This window comes from Urocampus carinirostris, chromosome 20 (genome assembly GCF_059441175.1).
Source record: "Urocampus carinirostris isolate Australia breed hairy pipefish chromosome 20, RoL_Ucar_1.0, whole genome shotgun sequence".
In the NCBI taxonomy this organism is placed as follows: Eukaryota; Metazoa; Chordata; class Actinopteri; order Syngnathiformes; family Syngnathidae; genus Urocampus; species Urocampus carinirostris.
In genome coordinates this window covers 8,997,896-9,017,500 of record NC_142368.1, presented here as the reverse complement: position 1 = coordinate 9,017,500, position 19,605 = coordinate 8,997,896, and the positions used below count along the sequence as shown (strand labels likewise).

Genomic DNA, 19,605 nt, shown 5'->3' with positions numbered 1-19,605 from the left:
TATTTTGAAGTCAAGGTCGAAGTGGAACGAAGTTGAGTAAAGTCGGTAGAGTTTTTAGAGAACCGGCTTCTTCGGCTCGGCTCACTAAAAGGAACCGGCTCTTTCGGGTCCTAAACGGCTCTTTAGGTTGTTTTGGCTTCTTTCATCCCTACACGACCAAATATTGTGTACAATTATGCACAAAATGACTTAAAGGAAGTGGAATAGAACAAAAAAGAAAAAAAATACCAAAATGAAAAAGTAGTGAAAAGCTGAGAAAAAAAGAAACAAAGGGCAGAGAAAAAAGAAGGAAAAATTCAGAAAAAAAGCCGGAAAAAAAGAAAAGAAAGAAACAAAGGAAAAAAAGTACATAGAGAACAAAAAGAGAAAAGTAACAGCTAGGAAAAAATAAACACAATGAGATTGTTTATAAAGGAATTTAAAAAAAATAGAAAAAAAGGGGAAAAAGAAGAAAAAGTTTGTGTTGCATTCAAATAATTTCCAATTATACCAAGTCAATCTTGTTGCCAACGTTGTACTTCCACTAAAAAAGGTGATTAAATACAGTTGTGTATCGTGCAACCGACTAAATAAGCCCCCAAAAATGTTAGTATTATGCGACAAAAGATACCAGGAAAAAAAAGAAATGGAAATCTTGTGAAAGAATTGTTGTAAAAACAAATGACGTTTGTAGGCTGTACAACCTTTGCAATAATACATTAGTCAATTCATTCAAAAGTGAAACATTTTTTGCATTGCCGGAAACTCAGCAAAATGTAACTTCATGTCAATTTGTACATGTTCGATAATGACTTAATTGCCACACTTGGGATTGCTGTTGCTCACTGTTGTTTCAAGCGTTTCTCACCGACTTTGTGTGAATGCTGAGACCCGTGGAAAATTAGAGGGAACATTGGTAACGAGCTAAGATTACACCGCAAATGTTGAGAAGAGATGCGTTACCCAGGTACTGTAGTTTCCTAAACATCCGGAACTGCAAATTACCAAACATATGCACAGTTCTACTCCGGAGCGCTTTGACTGTTGCGTTAGTGTCCATCACCCGCTAGCGTTTTGTTAGCATCCGGGCTAACCGGTGGATCGGTGTAACCTGGAAGATTAATGTGACTTTTTTTAAAGAACTGGTGCGCTTTCTGCTGCAAGCATGGCGCTAACGATGGAAACGCAGTTGCAGAGCATCTTCGAAGATGTTGTGGTACTGTTTATTTAGCATCCATATGTGTGTGTTTATGGTGCCGGTGTTGTGCATCTTCATGCATTCAAACCTTGTCATTTCGGTTCACTTATTAAATTTTTGGTAACCAGGCACAACCCATTTATTTAAGGACAGATTTTCATACATTTGCATAACTAAGGCTATTGTGAAATATTATCGTTAGTATTGTACAAAATCATACATGGACTTGCTCCCTCTTATCTTTCAGATCTGATCTGCCACTATGTCCCGGGCCGAAGCCTACGATCTGAGAGTGCTGGTCTTCTGATGATCCCGAGAGCAAAGAAGTCTTCTGCTGGTTCGAGAGCGTTCTCCATCCGGGCACCGGTGCTGTGGAATGCTCTTCCCCCTGAGATTCGATCTGCAACCTCAGTGGAAATGTTTAAATCTAAACTTAAAACTCACTTCTACTCCATTGCATACGAATAACCTACTCCTCTTGTCGGTTGAAAATAGTTTGTGTAATATAGTGTAACAATCTGTGAAGCCCTTTGAGACTCTTCGTGATTTAGGGCTATACAAATAAAAATGACTTGACTTGACTTGACTTGATTGCAATCTAGGATCAGTCACTGTTTACCTCTGTTGATGATAAAACAATATATGCAATTTATTTTGTAAATTACGTTACAGTCAATTCATGTTTATTTGTACAGCCCTTAATCACAAGGAGTCTTCAACTTCTGCACAGACCACAGATTATTGCAAACTACCGACTATTCTTACACCCTGATCTAAAACCTACATGAGGGCAAGGAAAAACTAAAACAAAACTCAATATGAGGAAAATGAAGAAACCTTGAGAAGGCAGTGCACATGAGGTAATCCCACTTCCAGGATGACCAGGCTGCAATTAATGTTGCAGTAACAAACCATCCGTAGATAGTGTCAACATGAAATATAGGTAATTCTTATGAATATAGATTAGAAGTGTGTTTTAAGCCTAGATTTATACAGTTCCACCGAGGTTGCAGATTGAATATCAGGGGCAGAGCATTCCACAACATCGGCCCAAATGGAGAATGCTCTCGAACCTGCGGTTCTCTTCTTGGCTCTTCGGATCACTATTGGACCAGCATTTTCAGAGCAAAGGCTCTGGACCTGAACATAGGGGGAATATAAATAATCAAATATTTGGATTTTAAAAGTAACTGAAATACAAAGTCAAATAGAATAATCCAATAGTAATTTTGCCAGCTTTTGATCTCTCGTTAGACAAGTATTCGTACCTTAACCGATCACTATTGCATGCTTTTTGGTAGGATTTTCACTGTTCAGTCTTTAACCGACTTATGTGCCATATTTCTTTCTTAGAAAACGGAAATGGTGGAGGAGGCCTTTGCAGGGTAATGTCTCTCTCTTGCTCACACTCAACATGCGTGCCGAAATGTGATTTAAAAAGGAAAATTACCAAACAGATGTTCACAAAAAAATATGCTGTATGTACTCCCACTAAACCCTAACGAGACGCTCTGGTTTGTTTTGCCTCTGTATAATATGAATTAAGAAGAAGTGTCTATTTGTTTTAACCATGCAAGAGATGATCCATTTTTCTTAAAATCAATTTAGTGTTTGGGAGTTCAGTTGACCAATCACAGCTGTCTTATAAGTCTGGTGCAGAGACACAGAACTTGTTATTATGGAGAGAAAGAAATGGGTTGACTTCCCCTCTAAACACGGGTAAAATAAATACATGAAAGTCGTCAATGTCTGCCATCTATTGTAGAATTATCTAATCCGCATTGAGATCATTTGTCTATAAGACGTTAAACTTGTACAAAAAAACCTCTTATTAGAATCAATTCTGTGGGGATGCGATACTTTCAGGTTGTGCATGGACAGTCCGGAGGATGAGAGGACCAAATTAGTCAGCTGTCTTGGAGCCTTTCGTCAATACTGGGGGACCTTACCTCAGGTTTGTGTATGTAATTGCCTAAATAACAAACAACTTAACAGATTCAATCACTTTGTCTTCTCAAAGGAGTCTCATGAGCAGTGCGTGCAGTGGATTGTGCGATTCACACACAGCCAGCACAGTCCCAAAAGAATATCTTTCCTCTACGATTGTCTGGCCATGGCTGTGGAGACTAATCTATTGCCACCAAGGTTTGCACAGTGATTCTTTTGTAAAGACTGTTATATATCTATATCTATTTTTCTATCCATCTGTTTTCTATTTCTGCTTCCTCTAATAATACATTTGTTTTCAGGATGGTTTGCGCCGCTCTAATCAGCTCGGACAACTTGGAGTGGGAAAGGACTCAACTCTGGGCCCTGACCTTCAGGCTTATCCGAAAGATTATCGGAGGGGTTGACTACAAGGTTAATAAAATGATAACTCACCTTTCAATTTTTATCTTTAAGCTCTATTTCATCTGTAATCGTTCAATATTTCAGGGTGTTCGAGACCTTCTCAAAGCTGTGTTGGATAAAATCCAGACCGTTCCCATCACTGTCAGCTCGGCCATTGTGCGGCAGCTGCTGACAGCCAGGGAGGTGTGTGCTTCGCATGTTTACTCATTTCAAACTAGAGTGGTACCTCTCTCTCTTACGAGCTTAATTTGTTTGGCAAATTTTCCAAATATGAAATACTGTATTTTCACGACTATAAGGCGCACCGGGTTATAAGGCGCACCCCCCAAAAATGTTTTTTTGGTCATATATTTCCCATACATAAGGCGCATCGGACTATAGGGCGCTACAGTGGGAACGTCAACAAAACGGTCAGATAGTTCAGTCAAACTTAAATAACCCCTTAACATTCCAACGGCTCGCAAAGAAGCAAATACGTGTCTCAGACACGTACGGACACGGTGTCTGTACGATGTCACAAATCACTCAAATGCGTCATTCCACATATCATTAGAAAGGTTAAACTCTTGGGATTCAAAAAATGCCAACCATTTCTTAATTTTTATTTTCTTTTTCGCTGACAACTGCGTGGACAGGAAAGTAAGAATTTCATTATGCAGGGAAGCGTGGTTCTTTATTGTGCAAATGACAATAAACACTTGGAATTGAATTTATAAATTGACTTATCACAGAATCATCAAGATCAGTCTTAAACAAGAGACTGGGAGAATATAAAGCCGGGGTAGATCACCAAAGTCTTCTTGCAGCCATCACTTTCAATATTAATACGCAACCATGGTCCTCTTACATCCGTGATTGTAGTAAATCCAACTGTGTAAAATATTTTCACACTCCAAAAACCAGCAATAATGCCGACAGATAAAAGGAAAAATCTTGTTGTTGTTGTTGCTAGCTGTCTGTTTAGCCCCAGAATTCATGTTTACAAATACAGACTACAGGCTGCAGAGCAACCAAACATGTGATTCACATCTTTTTTGGCCAATTGCAGGCTTTGTTTTGCCCCGCTTTAGCCTGTAAATGCTATAAAGGACCCACCTCCCTTTTTTCTAAATAACTTTAGCCAATAGTGACCGATTTAAGTGATGATTGACACGTTGGTTAGGAAATGAAACACCAGTATATACCAGCATATAACGCGGACTACTTCGTCTAAAGGGGAAAATCTAGTTGGCGGCTGCTTGCCTTAATTGTGAGACCTTGCGACTCAATATTGATCCATGTATAAGGCACACTGTATTATAAGGCGCATGGTCAGCTTTTAAAAAAAATAAAGGCTTTTAGGTGCGCCTTATAGTGCGGAAAACACGGTAATTAAAAACAAATTGGTCTGCCCTGTCCACCCAAAATCATACAAGTGAACCCTAAATAGCTATAACACACATCTTCCTAAACACAAAAAACACATTTTTAAAAATGCTGTAATATGATACATAAGATTATATAAACTAAATAAAATGTGTTTGTTGTGAGCGTTGTAACAAAATTGACATGTTTTGCGGAAGGAAGGGGGATATCAAGGATGAGTCACGGAGAAGGCATACCTGTCAACTTATGTTTTCCCCGTATTTTATACATTTATTTTATCATTTCACATGGTGTACCGCCAATATTTATACAGGTATTTTTTTTTAAGACCAATCTCATATTGCCCATTTTGTCTCTAGTCCAGATTTTCTCTGTCAGTGGGAGCAGAAGACAACGTCATCATAGATTGCTAGTATTGTGCAGGGTTGGGTAGGGTTACTTTAACTGGATTACTTTCAATTACTTTTGGATTACTCCAATACCAAATATGCTAATAAAAGACAAAAGAAACTAAATATGAATACATTTACAAAATTTTGTGCAGGCTTGGGGAGTAACGGAATACATGGAACGGCAAAAATGATGTTGGCAAGCTGTTTGGATTTATTTTCATTTTGTTTCTGTCGCATTTGATGTTCGTTTTGCCAGGAGAGAAAGCTTACCACGTGTTGTGAGTCATCATTTTATTCATATTTAGTTTCTTTTGTCTTTTATTAGCATATTTGGTATTGGAGTCATCCAAAAGTAATTGAAAGTAATCCAGTTAAAGTAACCCTACCCAACCCTGGTATTGTGGTAATCTACATAGTTTGTCTTGCTGTGAGTAAATAAGTGCCCGAGTTGTGTTTGTAAGGTTTATCGCCCAATGAGGATTTGCAATGTAATAAGGGGAGCAACTGGCGGAGGTTGACATGTTTGAGATTGAGAGACTGTTGATGATAGGTGGGGGGGGATTTTTAAGGGTTATTGTTCTATCTTCGTTATTCGTAAGCACTTACTGTACACTTATAATTTAAGTTACTGTAACTTAGAATGATCCTACACACTAATATTTTTCAGCAGTATTTGTTTTGCCTGTGGTAGTTTGCATGAGGAAACTGGAGGAGCTGATGCTGGCGGTCTTGAACGGTCTCAAATGGTAGCCTCTGGGACTGCTCGTGAACTGGATTTTCTTTTGTGTAGCGAGGTCGATTTTTGTTGAAAATATTGTATCGCAAAATTCTCGTGTTTAGAGGTGCTCGTATAAAGAGGTACAGTGGAACCTCGGTTCTCGACCATAATCCGTTCCAGAACCCTGTTCGAAAACCGATTTGGTCGATCACCGAAAATTGTTTTTTCCATTAAAAGTAATGTAAAATCGTTTAAATCCAATCCTATACCCTGAATGCTTACCATGAACGTAAACATGAAGCTAACCCAGGCTAATTGTACGTTCGCGTTAGCGTAATCTTCCGTACGAAAGATTACGCTGACATGAACGTGTAAAAATAAAAAAATCAGGTCGTTTACACGTCATTTAGCACCCTGGTCTCCACAACAAGTGGCTAGCGCTTCATTGGAAAGGGAGCTCCGTTACAACACCCTGAATGTTTTACATAAACAAAGCTAACCCAGGCTAATCGTACGTTCGTGTTAGCGTCATCTTCCGTACGAAAGATTACGCTAACATGAACGTGTAAAAATAAAAAAAGGATTATGAATAGGATTTCTTACCTTTGTGGTGGACGGTGGGGAGAGAAAAATCCTCAAAAGTTTTTCAACCTCTTCCAAAACTTGCGGCAGTTGCTTGCTTATAGCGCTAACTTCCTTAGCCGCATCACTCGATTTCACAGCCTCCTTATTCTTTACTATCGTACTGATAGTAGATTTAGCCATGCTGTATTCACTAGCAAGATCGGAAGTTCGTACACCTCTTTCATATTTAGCTATTATGTCTTTCTTAAAGGCAATAGTTGGACGAACAACTTGTCTTTTTTTACCTGTCCTGCTTGCACCGACCTTCTTCTGAGGCATAATTAGGGGCTAAAACACCCGTACGCCGCTCAGCATCGCACCCTAGCGTACCGGCGTTCGAACTCCGATTTTTTGACCGAACAGCGAAGCAAGAATTTCTAGAAATTTTGGGTCGAACACCGATTTGTCCGAACTGAGAGGCGTTCGAAAACCGAGGTTCCACTGTACCACTATGTTGATTTATTTTTTGGTGGGGGACAAACAAACGGAAGTGACTGAAGATGTCCACTAGGTGGTGGAATACATCTTGGACCGTAACGCCTGCCTCCTGCCTGCCTATTTCGCCGTCACAGAGATCCGAAAACTATATCCAGAAGGTCAACTCTCACACTGGGTAAGTATTATTATGATAAGATGCGCTTGTTTATGCTTCAGACACGTCGCCATCTTGTTCTTGCAGATTCTCGGCAACTTGATATCAAGTTTCGTGGACAGTTTTCGACCCACTGCCAGAATCAACTCCATCTGTGGTAGGAAAATCACAACTGTGTGCATTACTCATGTGGAACATTCTCAATATCAAAATTCACTCTATGGCTACATTTTTTGTAATTGTTTTATCACTTGTTCAAATTTCATGCAAAAAATACCTTTAAGCTAGCCCTATTGCAGGGGTCGGGAACCTATGGCTCGCGAGCCATATATGGCTCTTTCTATGAGTATCTGTGGCTCAGAGATTTTGATTGCATGCAAAATTTCACCATCTTGTTCTAAACCGGAGTTATCTATCCTATTCAGGTACACGTAAAGCCAAATCACTGCTAGATTCAGACGTAACGCTTCGCAGTATATATAGGGCACGTTTTTCACTACAATTTACAGGCAAGGTGTCACACAAAAAAAGGGGGAAAAAAAACTCGTTTTGGCTGTACAACGCTAAAGAATCCTTTATTTAAAAGTTCACTATATAATCTGTGTTAGGTGTTCAGATACTTTATGATGAATCCACAGAACTGTAAATACGCCAAAACACCGGAAGAGAACTTAGTCATTTGATTGGGTGAGTGGGAGGGATGGGTGGAGCTATGCAAAAAGTACAAGCATTCCCTCCCATCTCTCGCCAAAGGTAAGCACATTAGGCTCCCTATTCTCAGAATGTTGTGACGTTTTTACAAAATAAATGCTTGCATCTGGTTTTGAAACCAATATGTATGAAAAAAAGGGTCAAAAGGAGTTTATCCGATCTTGAGTATTTGCAAGAAAGAGACAAGTTTAAAGTGGTCTGTTTGTTGAATTTGGGACAGGGGCTCTGGCATTATTCTCTTTTCATCATTTTTATCAAATCATCAAAAATAAATGTGCTGAAGACTAAGCTTTTGTCTGGGGCGCGGGTTTAGCAATTTAGTAAATTTGTCTCATAATATATGGTGTGGCTCTTTCCCAAAATAAAATTAATATTTTTTGCTTTTATGGCTCTTTGAGTCAAAAAGGTTCCCGACCCCTGCCCTATTGCATATTGAGTTTTTCAAGGCAAATTTAGTGCTTAAAAAATCTGTCCCCTGTGCCCTGCGATTGGTTGTTACATTTAAATGTAGATGTCTGCATGAATATTTATTTGTAAATACACCTGAGAAAATTTTGATTTTAAACCTACATTTTTTCTCGTGTACAGTGCCTGGCAAAAGTATTGCCCTCAACTCATTACCTTTCTGTTGTTTTGCCACCTTTCAGGCTGCTAACTCAAACCCAAAAATTGAATATTTTGTACAAATCAACAACGTGTGAGACACAATCGTGAAGTGAAACCAAGTTATATCAACATTTTACATAAAAATGAGGTGTTGCAAAAATAATGCCCCCCCCCCCCTTTCTCTTAGCTCGTCGAACTGATGACTTCTGAAGGATCCTAGTGTGGACCCAAATTACTAAAAGTGTGTCAAAAAGTCTCAGTTTAAATTAACCTGATCTGGGCTCAGAGATCTGGGAAAGGTGTCACTGGAGAAGAAACAGCATTATAAACACCAAAGAACCATCCAGGCAGGTCTGAGATAAAGCTGTGGAAAAGTTCAAAGCAGGAATGGGATACAAGAAGATTCGCAGCATTTATACATCTCCCGGAGCACGGTCCGTGCAATGATATCGAAATGGGGGGAGCATAAAACTACTGCAAAGCTACCAAGACGTGGCTGTCCCTCTCAACCAGGGGTGTCAAACAGGCGGCCTGCAAGCCGGATAAGGCCCGCTAGGCGATTAGATCGGGCCCGCGAGACAACATTCATAGAAGCGCAAGAGAAAAAGAAGCTGCAGGTTGAAATATATCCACTTGATGTTGCCAAAGCCAGGTGCCTCTCACAAACGCTGTACTTGTATTTCTTTCTTTCTCTCTCTGTCTCTCTCTCTCTCTGTCTCTCTCTATTTCTTTCTCTTTTCCTCTGTCTCTCCGCTCTTTCTTTGTCTCTTTCTCTCTGTTACTTTTTACCTTCTTTTGCTCTCTCTTTTCCTTTTCATTCTCTTTTCTCTCTTTATCTCTCTCTCTCCATTGGCTTCCCCTTCTTTCATTTCTCTCCTCTCATTTTCTCTTCAGATTTTGTTCTTTCTCTCTTTCTTTTCCCCTCTCTCGCTATTTATCATTTTATCTCTTTTGTTTCTCACACTCTCTCTCTTTTTTCTCTAGCTCTCTCTTTCTCCCTTTCTCTCTGTCTCTGTCCCACCCTCTCTACTTTTATCTCCCTCTCTTTTTCTCATTTCTTTCTCTTTTTCTTTCTCTCTAATCAAAAAGTCCGGCTGCTGAGAGAATGTTTGTTCTGTCGTGTGGCCCCCGAGTTAAAATGAGTTTGACACCCGTGCTCTAAACCTTTGGCCCAAACAAGGGGGAAAATTAATCAGGGAGGGGTTGCTTTTCTTCAACTGGGACTGTAAAGATCGTAAGAGTTAATGGGAAGATGAATGGACCCAAATTCAGGGAGATTTTGGCAGAAAATCTGATGGAGTCTGCAAAAAACCTGAGATTGGGGTGCAGGTTCACCATCCAACAGGACACAATGGAATTGTTTAAAACGAACAATTTAAAGGTGTTAGAATGTCCTAGCCAAAGTCCAGAGCTCAATCGTATAGAGAATTTGTTTAAAGATCCTTAAGGAGCTTGAGTATTTTGGTATGGAAGAACGGGCAAACATTTCTATTTCAAGATGTGCAACATTTTTAGAGACATACCCCAAAAGACTTGCGGCTGTGATCGCAGCAAAATAAGGTTGTACAAAGTATAAACTCAAAGGAGGCCAATATTTCTGCGACACCTACTGTTCAAATTTTTTTTTGTTAGCACAATAGAAAATGTTCAATACTTTTGCGTTCTTTTCGCGATTGTGTCTCACATGTTATTCTTTTATCAATAGGTTTCAAACCTGAAAAATGGCAAAATGTCAAAAAGTTCTTGGTGGGGCCAATACTTTTGCAAGGCACTGTAACGTTGTAACCTATCCCAGGTCGTTGTAGCTTGTTACCGGTGGTGAATAACAGTGGTGCCATATGCAACTCTTGGAAGCTGGACCCCACCACGCTACGCTTCCCGCTCAAAGGGATGCTGCCTTTCGATAAGGTAACAAAGCCCTTGTGCGCGAATTAGCAGTTGCACGTGCTCACGGCCTCTCACTACACTCATCCAGGACCTGTTTGAGCCTCAGACCGGTCTGCTTCGCTACGTGCTGGAGCAGCCTTATTCAAGGGAAATGGTGTGCAACATGTTGGGTCTCAGCAAACAGGTAACTATGTTTTCCTCTCAGTGTCTCTCCCACTGCTTCGCGATACCAAATGGGACACTTAAATACACAATGTCTTTAGTAGTAATATTTTTCCTGTTTTCCGTATTGTTTTTGCTTCCTCAGCATTTCCCACAGTTTAAATTTAAATATTTTTGTTGCCGCTATGACATACAGTACCTGTCAAACTTTGCCTATTGCTCCCCTAATTGCAATTCCCCTAATCGAGCGATAATAAACCGTACATTTACAATGTGGCACCTATTTACTCACAACAATACAGACGCTCCCCTACTTACGACCATTCGAATTACGTAAAACGGTAGACACAAACATTTTTTAGGGGAATGTCGCGGACATTGCTGTAAGTTATTCAAGTAGAGGACAGTGCTGTAGTGCTTCTTTCCTATGCATAGCACTGTGAGAACTCACCCAGCATCCACCCCGAAGAAGAAATCCGGCTTCCTCTTCCTAGTTCGTGTGTAAACATAATATACTGTATCTCCAGCGCGCTAAGAACTTTGACATTTTTATTGTTTCATAACGCGTGCATCCATTCAATATGTAAAATCAATCAACTAGATGCCTTTTTTGTACCTCCTTGGTACCGCCAGATACTGATGTGTGTTTTCAATGAAATGGTAATGTTGTTAAAAATAATAGCTTTGTGAATATATAATTTTACATTGTAGCGTCATAAATGGTCCAAATAAGGCCCTAGTGTGGGATATGCTTCACATTTGTCTTTTCTTTTCCTTGAGCAAGCTTCTCCTTCTTCTTGCTAACAAATGAGTTTTTATGTACTGTATTTTCCACACTATAAAGCACACTGGATTATAAGGCGCAACCCCCAAAAATAGTCTTTGGTCATCATTTTTTCTTTTATAAGGTGCACAAGAGTATAAAGCACATTGTATTAAAACTACAGTAAGAGCTACCATAATTTTTTTTGTTTAACGGTTGTGCATCTTATACACTTGCAGTATAAGTGCAATTTTACCCGTCTAAAAATGTTGCGGATCGAGATTATATAATGTTGGATGCGACGGGAATCGAACCAAGATCACAGCGGAGACCGCAAAAACCTGACTACCAGTTTTACAGATAAGATACAAAAAGGCATTACATTTGTATCTTATTATCACACTATTTTTACTCACGCTGCCAGAAATGAATGTTTAAGAAAGGAGAAAACGGAAAGTCTTGTTCCTGTTTGGTGTATCTGATGATGAATCGGACTTTATGTTTATTGATATTTTTTTAGGACAACATTTTAGTTTTTTCCATTCTCTATCCTTCGTTTCTGGCACAGAGAGAAAAATATTGTGATAATGAGATAAAATTGAATGGCTTTTCGAATGTCATCTGGTTCTCTCACCTCCGTGACCCGGGTTTTATTCCCGTTGCATACAAATGTTTTTCCATTGAACAGTCATTGCACAAATGCTGTAGCATACCTTCAAATCTCGTGTACGGATGCACACTTATTAATACTGAATGCATTTTCAATCTTATTTACCGAATTTGGTGGTATATAAGTCGTGCTGGGAATTGAGGCACACTTTGGATTTCTGGTCAATTTGGGGTTTTTAGCCCTTCCAGTCCAGATGCTTACCAAGCCACTTTGCGCTTGAGTTTTTTTTAACTGTCAATAGAAACAAAACACAAGGTGACCGATCAAGTATCTCCTTCTACCCCTTGCATGTGTTTATTTTTATTTTTTTCTTATTGGCGGCTAACAACCTCCTTGCTCGTGAGTCACCACTCTTCTCTTTCTGTGTCCCCCTTCTTTTCTATTGTTTCCTCCCTCTTTCTGTTTCTCTCCTGCACTCGTCTGGGTAAGACTCTGAACATTGCCCAGGTATGTCCTCCTTGCTGCTTCTTTACCTAAACGTCTAATGTGGCCTGTCGGGGTTTTTTATATTTTTTCATTTTGCACACTGTGCCGCTTGATGATCGCCTCTTGTTTACGTATCTTATTGACTTCCTCTTTGCCTTGGCTCGGCAGCAAAAGCAGCGCTGCCCCGTGTTGGAGGAGCAGCTGGTGGACCTTGTGGTTTACGCCATGGAGCGCTCAGAAACAGAGGAGCACTTTGACGCCGATGTGTGCGGCACCAGCCAGTTGCTGTGGCAGCACCTTTCTTCGCAGCTCATCTTCTTCGTCCTCTTCCAGTTTGCCAGCTTCCCGCACATGGTTCTGTCGCTGCACCAGAAGGTGAGGGAACTCATCAGCCGGTTTCCCGTTAACCCAAAATGTTGAAAGAGCCATATTAGACCAAAAAAAAAAAAACAAAGAAGAAATTTGTCTGGAGCTGCAAATTAAAATTAAAAGCCTCACACATAAGCCCTATAATGAATTCAATACATGTCCTAAGTACCCTTATTAGCTAATTTAGCCTACTATCAAAATGACTAAGTTGGATGCAGTGCAACCTGTGGAGAATGATGCACCAAGTGACTACTCTGTTGCTGGATACTGCCTCAGATTTAACTACATTCTTATATTTATTAATGAAGGGCGGCGCGGCGGATGCATGGTTAGCGTGCAGCCCCACGGTGCAGAGGTTCAGGGTTCAAGTCCACCAACCGCAGTCTCCCCTAGTGGAGTTTGCATGTTCTCCCACATTCCAAAAATGTGTATATCAGGTTAATTAGCATGTTTGTGAGTTGTCTGTGTGCCCTGCGACTGGCTGGCAACCAGTTGAGGGTGTCCCCTGGGCTCCGGCAATTCACATTTCCCCATAGCGGCCGTGCAGCCATGTAAGGCGCTAACCTGCTTATTGGGGGCATTAGGGGTTCAGTGTCTTACCCAATGACACTTCGACATGTAACAAGGAGGAGCCGGGATTCGAACCTGCGATCTCTTGATCCCAAGACGAGCGCTCTCCCTCCTGAGCTAAGGCTGCCCCTTAAGTTGATTAGTATTTTTAAATAAGAATAATTTGACAAGGGGAGAAGCCTGGGCCGAACCCAAACGTAATAATTGACATTTCTAGACCCAAACTGTCCCGAATTCTAGTTACCGCTCAGGTCGGGCTCGGGCTTAAGATCTTAGCTCTAATTTTTGGTCTGTGGCCTATCACGCATCCACTGGTTTGTTTAAAACGGCCACATGCCTGGTTTTTGACACTGCCCCTTTAATAGACAGTTTCAACTCGCAAAGCTATCAGTTAATTTTCCCTCTCCTCTCTCATGGGACAACCCTAGTTGAAATGTAATATTTATTCTACACATTTTACCGCAGAAACCATATTACAGCAAACGTATATTTCCCTCCCTCATCGTTTTGAATTTGTTAAGAGTTTTGGAAAAGTGTCAGCGAGCCTCTCTGCAGGGCTAAAGAACCACATGCGGCTACTTAACCGTGGGTTGCCGATCCCCGCCTTAGAGTTTCCTTGCTGCAGACACCCCGCCTTAGAGTTTCCATAATTCGTGTCCTCTAGCTCGCCGGAAGGGGTCTTATCAAAGGAAGAGACCACCTCATGTGGGTCCTGCTGCAGTTTATATCGGGGAGCATCCAGAAGAATGCTTTGGCTGACTTCCTGCCTGTCATGAAGCTCTTTGACCTGCTGTATCCTGAAAAAGAGGTGCGCCAGGGTTCGTATAAGAAAAATCTCTATCAAGGGGCCTGTTGTCATTTTTCTTCTCCATTTCCCAGTGCATTCCTGTTCCGGACATTAACAAGCCTCAGTCTACCCACGCCTTCGCCATGACCTGCATCTGGATCCACCTGAACCGCAAGGCTCAAGGCGACTCTAACCTGCAAATTCCTATCCCACACTCGCTCAAACTGCATCATGAGTAAGCAAAAGTGTGCATTTTTTCATCTGTGCTTACATGTCCATCACCATTGTGGCTTCTAATTAGAATAAAATCGTTTTGACATTTTTTAAATATATTAGTAGCATGTACAAGTTATTGTAATCCAGTTTTTTTTTCTTAATTAAATATATTCGGCACACTTTCGTGAAAGAGCTCACATATGCGAAAACAGTTTAAATGTACTGATGCCTGTTTGAAATGAAATGTTTATTGAAGGTATTGTTGGATACATTAATCAAAACATGACACACACAAAAAAAACTAATGCTGAGAGTGAGCATGGCCAAATATGGTCACCTTACGCCCCCTCCCCTAAGAAAATTTGACAAATCTATTTCTGCCAACCTTTGCTTAAAGGTTTGCACTAATAACCCGGTCAGGCAAAAAATTCCAAATTTTTGGTGTCCTGAAAGAAATAAAGTTTCTGGTAGGTCTAGGCACCCGTAACTTATATCTGTGACCACGTAAACCATCAACACGACAGAACTCAAAAAATTGATCAAAAGGCACATCGATCATTCCATGCAGTACTTTGAACACAAAAATTAAATCAAATCGAATGTCTAAAATGAAGCATTGATTTTTTTAAGTCTATCTATCTATCTATCTATCTATCTATCTATCTATCTATCTATCTATCTATCTATCTATCTATCTATCTATCTATCTATCTATCTACCTTGGTCATTTCCTTTAAGAGGGTTGACCGACAGCAAGACAAACACATACAATAACAAAGAAAATAAAAGGGGAAAAAAAAAGGCAAAAAAAACACACAAAATTTTTTGGACCATGGCCAACCCAAATGCCCAAACACCCTAACAAGTTAGGCACCTTAGTTGGTCATGCTTTCGTCCCTCCAGATGACATGGGACACCAGAAAGCGGCCATGTCACTCGGGTCAGGGTGACACGACACACCCTTTTGTTCAACAGCTGGGCCCGACCGCTTTCACTGGTTTACCCCTGCTGCATCATACGGGTGCCCAGCCCACCCTTAAGAATGTGTCCACAAGCCCACTATCCTTTCACAACACCTCTCCACTCCTTTCTATTACCAACAAGAGCTCTAGCTTCCATTATATTTAGACCTATTTCCTACAGTGCACTCATAACACCATCCATCCCTGTCAATCGCGGCCTTCCTCTTGGTTCTCTATTTTTTTTTTAAGTAAGACTCACATTTATCCACATCACAACTCTCTTCCCCATTGACCCCATCAAATCCATGGTATTACTTTATTCAGTCCGTCTGTTATGACATTTATTTGCACATGAAGGCGCAATAAAACAAAGGAAGCCTCATGGTGCTTTGGCCCATAATTGAACTAATTGGATGTAAAGCCTCATTGTTTCATGAGGCTTCAGTTTACCATCACTAGATTTTTGTTGACAGCCTTGACTAAATGTTGCAGCCCTATTGTCAATTGATAGACTGATCTCTTTAGGTTCTTGCAGCAGTCCGTGCGCAACAAATCTCTGGGCATGTCGGACTACAAGATCGCCCTTCTGTGCAACGCTTACAGCACCAACTCCAACTGCTTCAGCGTGCCGATGGGTGTCTTGGTAGAGACCATCTACGGCACTCAGTCCATGAGAATCAACCTGCCGGGCACCAACTGCATGGCGCTGGGCTCCTTTACACCGCTACCAATGAACCTGCTGGACTCTGTTACAGTGCACGCCAAGATGAGGTGTGACCTGCCATTTTCAAGCGATGTAAAGAAAATGTCCTTATATTATGCTCACGTATTCGGCTATGTAGTCTGATCCACAGCATCGCCACGCGAGTTATCAAGCTGGCCAACGACAAGAACAGCGTTGCCTTGGCCCCCGCCTTGGTGGAAACGTACAGCAGACTGTTAGTCTACATGGAGATTGAGTCGCTGGGCATTAAAGGCTTCATCAGTGAGTTTCACCATTGTGGTCCATATAAAATAAATGAAGCTGGGAGATAAAGCTGTTTACCAGACTATAAGGCGCACCTAAAAATTCTAAATTGGCCAGGATTTTTAAAGTGTGCCTTAAAACCTGGTGCGCCTTATATTCCGCAGAATACCGCGGGTACGATTGGAAATGCATACACTATTTGCGTTACTACACAAGGCTTTACCGTATACTAACATATTTGACATGGTTTGTACGTGTGCTTGACATTCTTGAAAATTCTTGATTATAATGTTTCTATTTTCAAAGATTGGAAATTTTAGGTGTAGTGCTTGTTAATGTTTGAATTTGTTGCCATGTTTCATGACATGTATGCTTGAAAATTACGCCGAGGCGGCTTTACTTTGCATTTCTTCTTCCCTCCTGATTAACGGAAGCTGGTATTTGTTTGTATGGCATTGCCCTACAAGGTGTCATAGCCCAAAAGGATAGTTGCATGCTACACCTGAACGGGGCACGATGGAATGTGTATTAGTGTCAATAGTTACGAATGGATTATGGGCCAAAGGGTTAGAAATAATTAATAGTAAGAACTTCCTGCCATTGTTCAGATCCACAAATATACAGTATTCGACATTTACTCAGGGCAGCTTGGCAGCGCAGTGGTTAGCGCATGTGCGGCACAGTTCTGAGGTCATGGGATCAAACCTTCCTGTGTGGAGTTTGCATGTCCTCCCCGTGCTTGCGTGGGTTTACTCCGGGTACTCCGGTTTCCTCCCACATTCCCAAAAATATGCATTTCAGGTTAATTGGCCCGGTCAAATTGTCCCTAGATGTGCATGAGCGAGTGAGTTGTCTGTCTCTGTGTGCCCTGCGACTGGCTGGCAACCAGTTGAGGGTGTCCCCTGCCCACTGCCCGAAGACGGCTAGGATGGGCTCCAGCACCCCCGCGACCCTACTGAGGATAAGCGGTGCAGATAATGGAGATTTACTCAAGATCTAAAAATCATGTGTGTTAAGAAATGCATACGCAAGAATGAAAATCATCTGTAAATTGCATATATAATTTTAGATTTGCAAAATACATGATTCACACTGGATTTCTTATTTTAATGGTTATGAAGAAATTGAGGAATTGGCTTCGAAATTCCTTAAAAAGTGCTTGAATTTCGCCATTAAAGAGTTGTACAAAGCCTAAATCGATAACCCTAGCTTGCCTTAATTATACAATGTAAGCTTCGAGATTCCAACCCAGGCCGTGTCAGTGGGGGAACCGACACTTTACCCACTACACAACCAGTGGTACAAATGACATATGAAAAGGCATTAGAGCTTATCTCATTATCATATTTTGTTTTTCTCAAGGTGCCGAAAACACTGATTGGCTCAGTTCATATTGTTGTGCATTCTGTGCAGTCTTTGTTTTTAAACTTGTAAAATTTTTTGAATATATTGTTATTTTTAATAATTGCATTTGTGTGTTTTATTAATTTTATTATTATTATTCTTTTTTAATATATATATATATATTTTTGTAATTGTCCAGAAGATTTAATTTTTTTCTACCCAATGCCCATAAAGGTAGGGTTGCGTCGTTGGAGGTATTTTCAAAAAGTTAAAAATAGAATATTTTTTCTATTAAGTATGTGATAACAACTGAGTTCAAAGAGCCTTTTTAAAAACATTCCCATCGCGCATACCTGCTTTTATCTTTTTTTTAAGCTTCACTGTTCCGGAACTCGCAACACATTAGGAACCATGTAAAGGGGGAGGAAAGGTGGAAAGTTATTTCATGTCCATTCCTGAGTTTTTTTTTGTCAGTTTAAATGAAATGATCTGCATTTATATAGCGCTTTTCAAGTCAATGAAGACTTCCCAAAGCGCTTAACGATGTGCTTCACATTTACCAATAGCAGCTGTGCAGCCATGTAAGGCCCTAACCTGCTTATTGGGGGCATTAGGGGTTCAGTGTCTTACCCAAGGACACTTTGACATGTAACACGGAGGAGCCGGGATTTCGAACTGCGATCTCTTGAAAATGGTAAAATTAAGAAAAGGCCTGTTTCAAATACAGTCCAAACGCCAACCCGAACTCCCAAAATGATGACAAAAAGAAAAGCACTTGAGGGATGAGCTGACTCAGGCTGTGATCATGACTTTAGGCCAACAAATGGCGGCATAGAGTAGCACAATTTCAAGTTGTGGACACCCCCTTTAACTGTGATTTTCATCTGTAGCAATGCACAAGTTAAAACAAGGTAATTTCTTTTTTTTTTTTGACTGTGCGCCTTCAGGCCAGCTCCTCCCGAATGTGTTCAAGTCCCACGCGTGGGGAATCCTTCACACTCTGCTTGAGATGTTCAGCTACCGCATGCACCACATCCAGCCGCACTACCGTGTCCAGTTGCTCAGTCACCTGCACAGCCTGGCGGCCGTCCCGCAGACCAACCAGAACCAGTTGCATCTTTGGTAAAAATGTTTTTAATACTAGATGGAGAGAGAATACAGACGCTCCCCTACTTACGACCATTCTACTTAGGCTAAACGGTGGATACGAACATTTTTTCGGGATGTCGAAAAATATCCGGACATTGCTGTTCGATTTTGTAATGTGTGCACTTTTTTCCGAGTACGGGACATTACTGTAGTGCTTCTTTCCGCCGCTACCGGCGTGTGGCGCTGTGAGAGCTCACCCAGCATGCACCCCGAAGAAGAAATCCGGCTTCCTCTTCCTAGTTCGTGTGTAAACATTATACACTGTCTATACCACAGGTGTCAAACTCACGGCCCGCGGGCCACATCCAATTCTATCCGGCCCGCGAAATCCTTTTATATCCATCTACTATAATGGCCCGGGTCCATGAAACCCTGATAATTTTCAAATTAAACTCTGATACTAAAAACCACAACGGCCGAGAAAATTATGTTAATTGGCAGGGGACACCCTGAACTGGTTGACATTGCCGGTAAACCCGTGTGTCTTATTTGTGGAGATTTTGTGGCCGTAATTAAAGAATTTAATAAAATAAAATAAAACGGAACTACAAGACAAAACTTCAGAGTAAGCTGAAAAACCTTGAATCCAGAGAAAAGATACAGAAAGTTGAAGAGTTAAAGAAGAATACGAAGATGTTTTTCACTAAAGCAAATTCACAAAATAAAAAGCACAAATTTTATTTATATTTTCAGTTTTTTCATATTTTAATTTTTATAGTTTTGACAGGGGATATTTTTATGGAGAGGAACGATTTTTAATTCATTTAATGTTTAAGTTTGTTTATTCTGGAATAAT

The 19,605-nt window shown here is 40.7% G+C and overlaps 1 protein-coding gene across 2 annotated transcripts in view; it reads left to right on the top strand.

Annotated features, from left to right (window-relative positions):
* Positions 1-1,031: 1,031 nt before the first annotated feature.
* The window catches only part of med23 (mediator complex subunit 23), a 43,752-nt gene continuing 25,178 nt past the window's right edge, over positions 1,032-19,605 (top strand). The window contains exons 1-17 of one of the 2 annotated variants that reach the window (XM_088325719.1): positions 1,032-1,195; positions 2,531-2,562; positions 3,044-3,131; positions 3,198-3,322; positions 3,427-3,538; positions 3,614-3,712; positions 7,140-7,241; positions 7,308-7,377; positions 10,333-10,445; positions 10,513-10,608; positions 12,449-12,466; positions 12,614-12,820; positions 14,049-14,192; positions 14,264-14,406; positions 15,875-16,120; positions 16,192-16,334; positions 18,608-18,782. In XM_088325719.1, coding sequence (XP_088181845.1) covers positions 1,145-1,195; positions 2,531-2,562; positions 3,044-3,131; positions 3,198-3,322; positions 3,427-3,538; positions 3,614-3,712; positions 7,140-7,241; positions 7,308-7,377; positions 10,333-10,445; positions 10,513-10,608; positions 12,449-12,466; positions 12,614-12,820; positions 14,049-14,192; positions 14,264-14,406; positions 15,875-16,120; positions 16,192-16,334; positions 18,608-18,782 — 1,964 coding nt within the window. In that variant the 5' untranslated portion in view covers positions 1,032-1,144. The remainder of the gene's footprint in view (positions 1,196-2,530; positions 2,563-3,043; positions 3,132-3,197; positions 3,323-3,426; positions 3,539-3,613; positions 3,713-7,139; positions 7,242-7,307; positions 7,378-10,332; positions 10,446-10,512; positions 10,609-12,448; positions 12,467-12,613; positions 12,821-14,048; positions 14,193-14,263; positions 14,407-15,874; positions 16,121-16,191; positions 16,335-18,607; positions 18,783-19,605) is intronic. The other variant, XM_088325720.1, reaches the window with a different exon arrangement.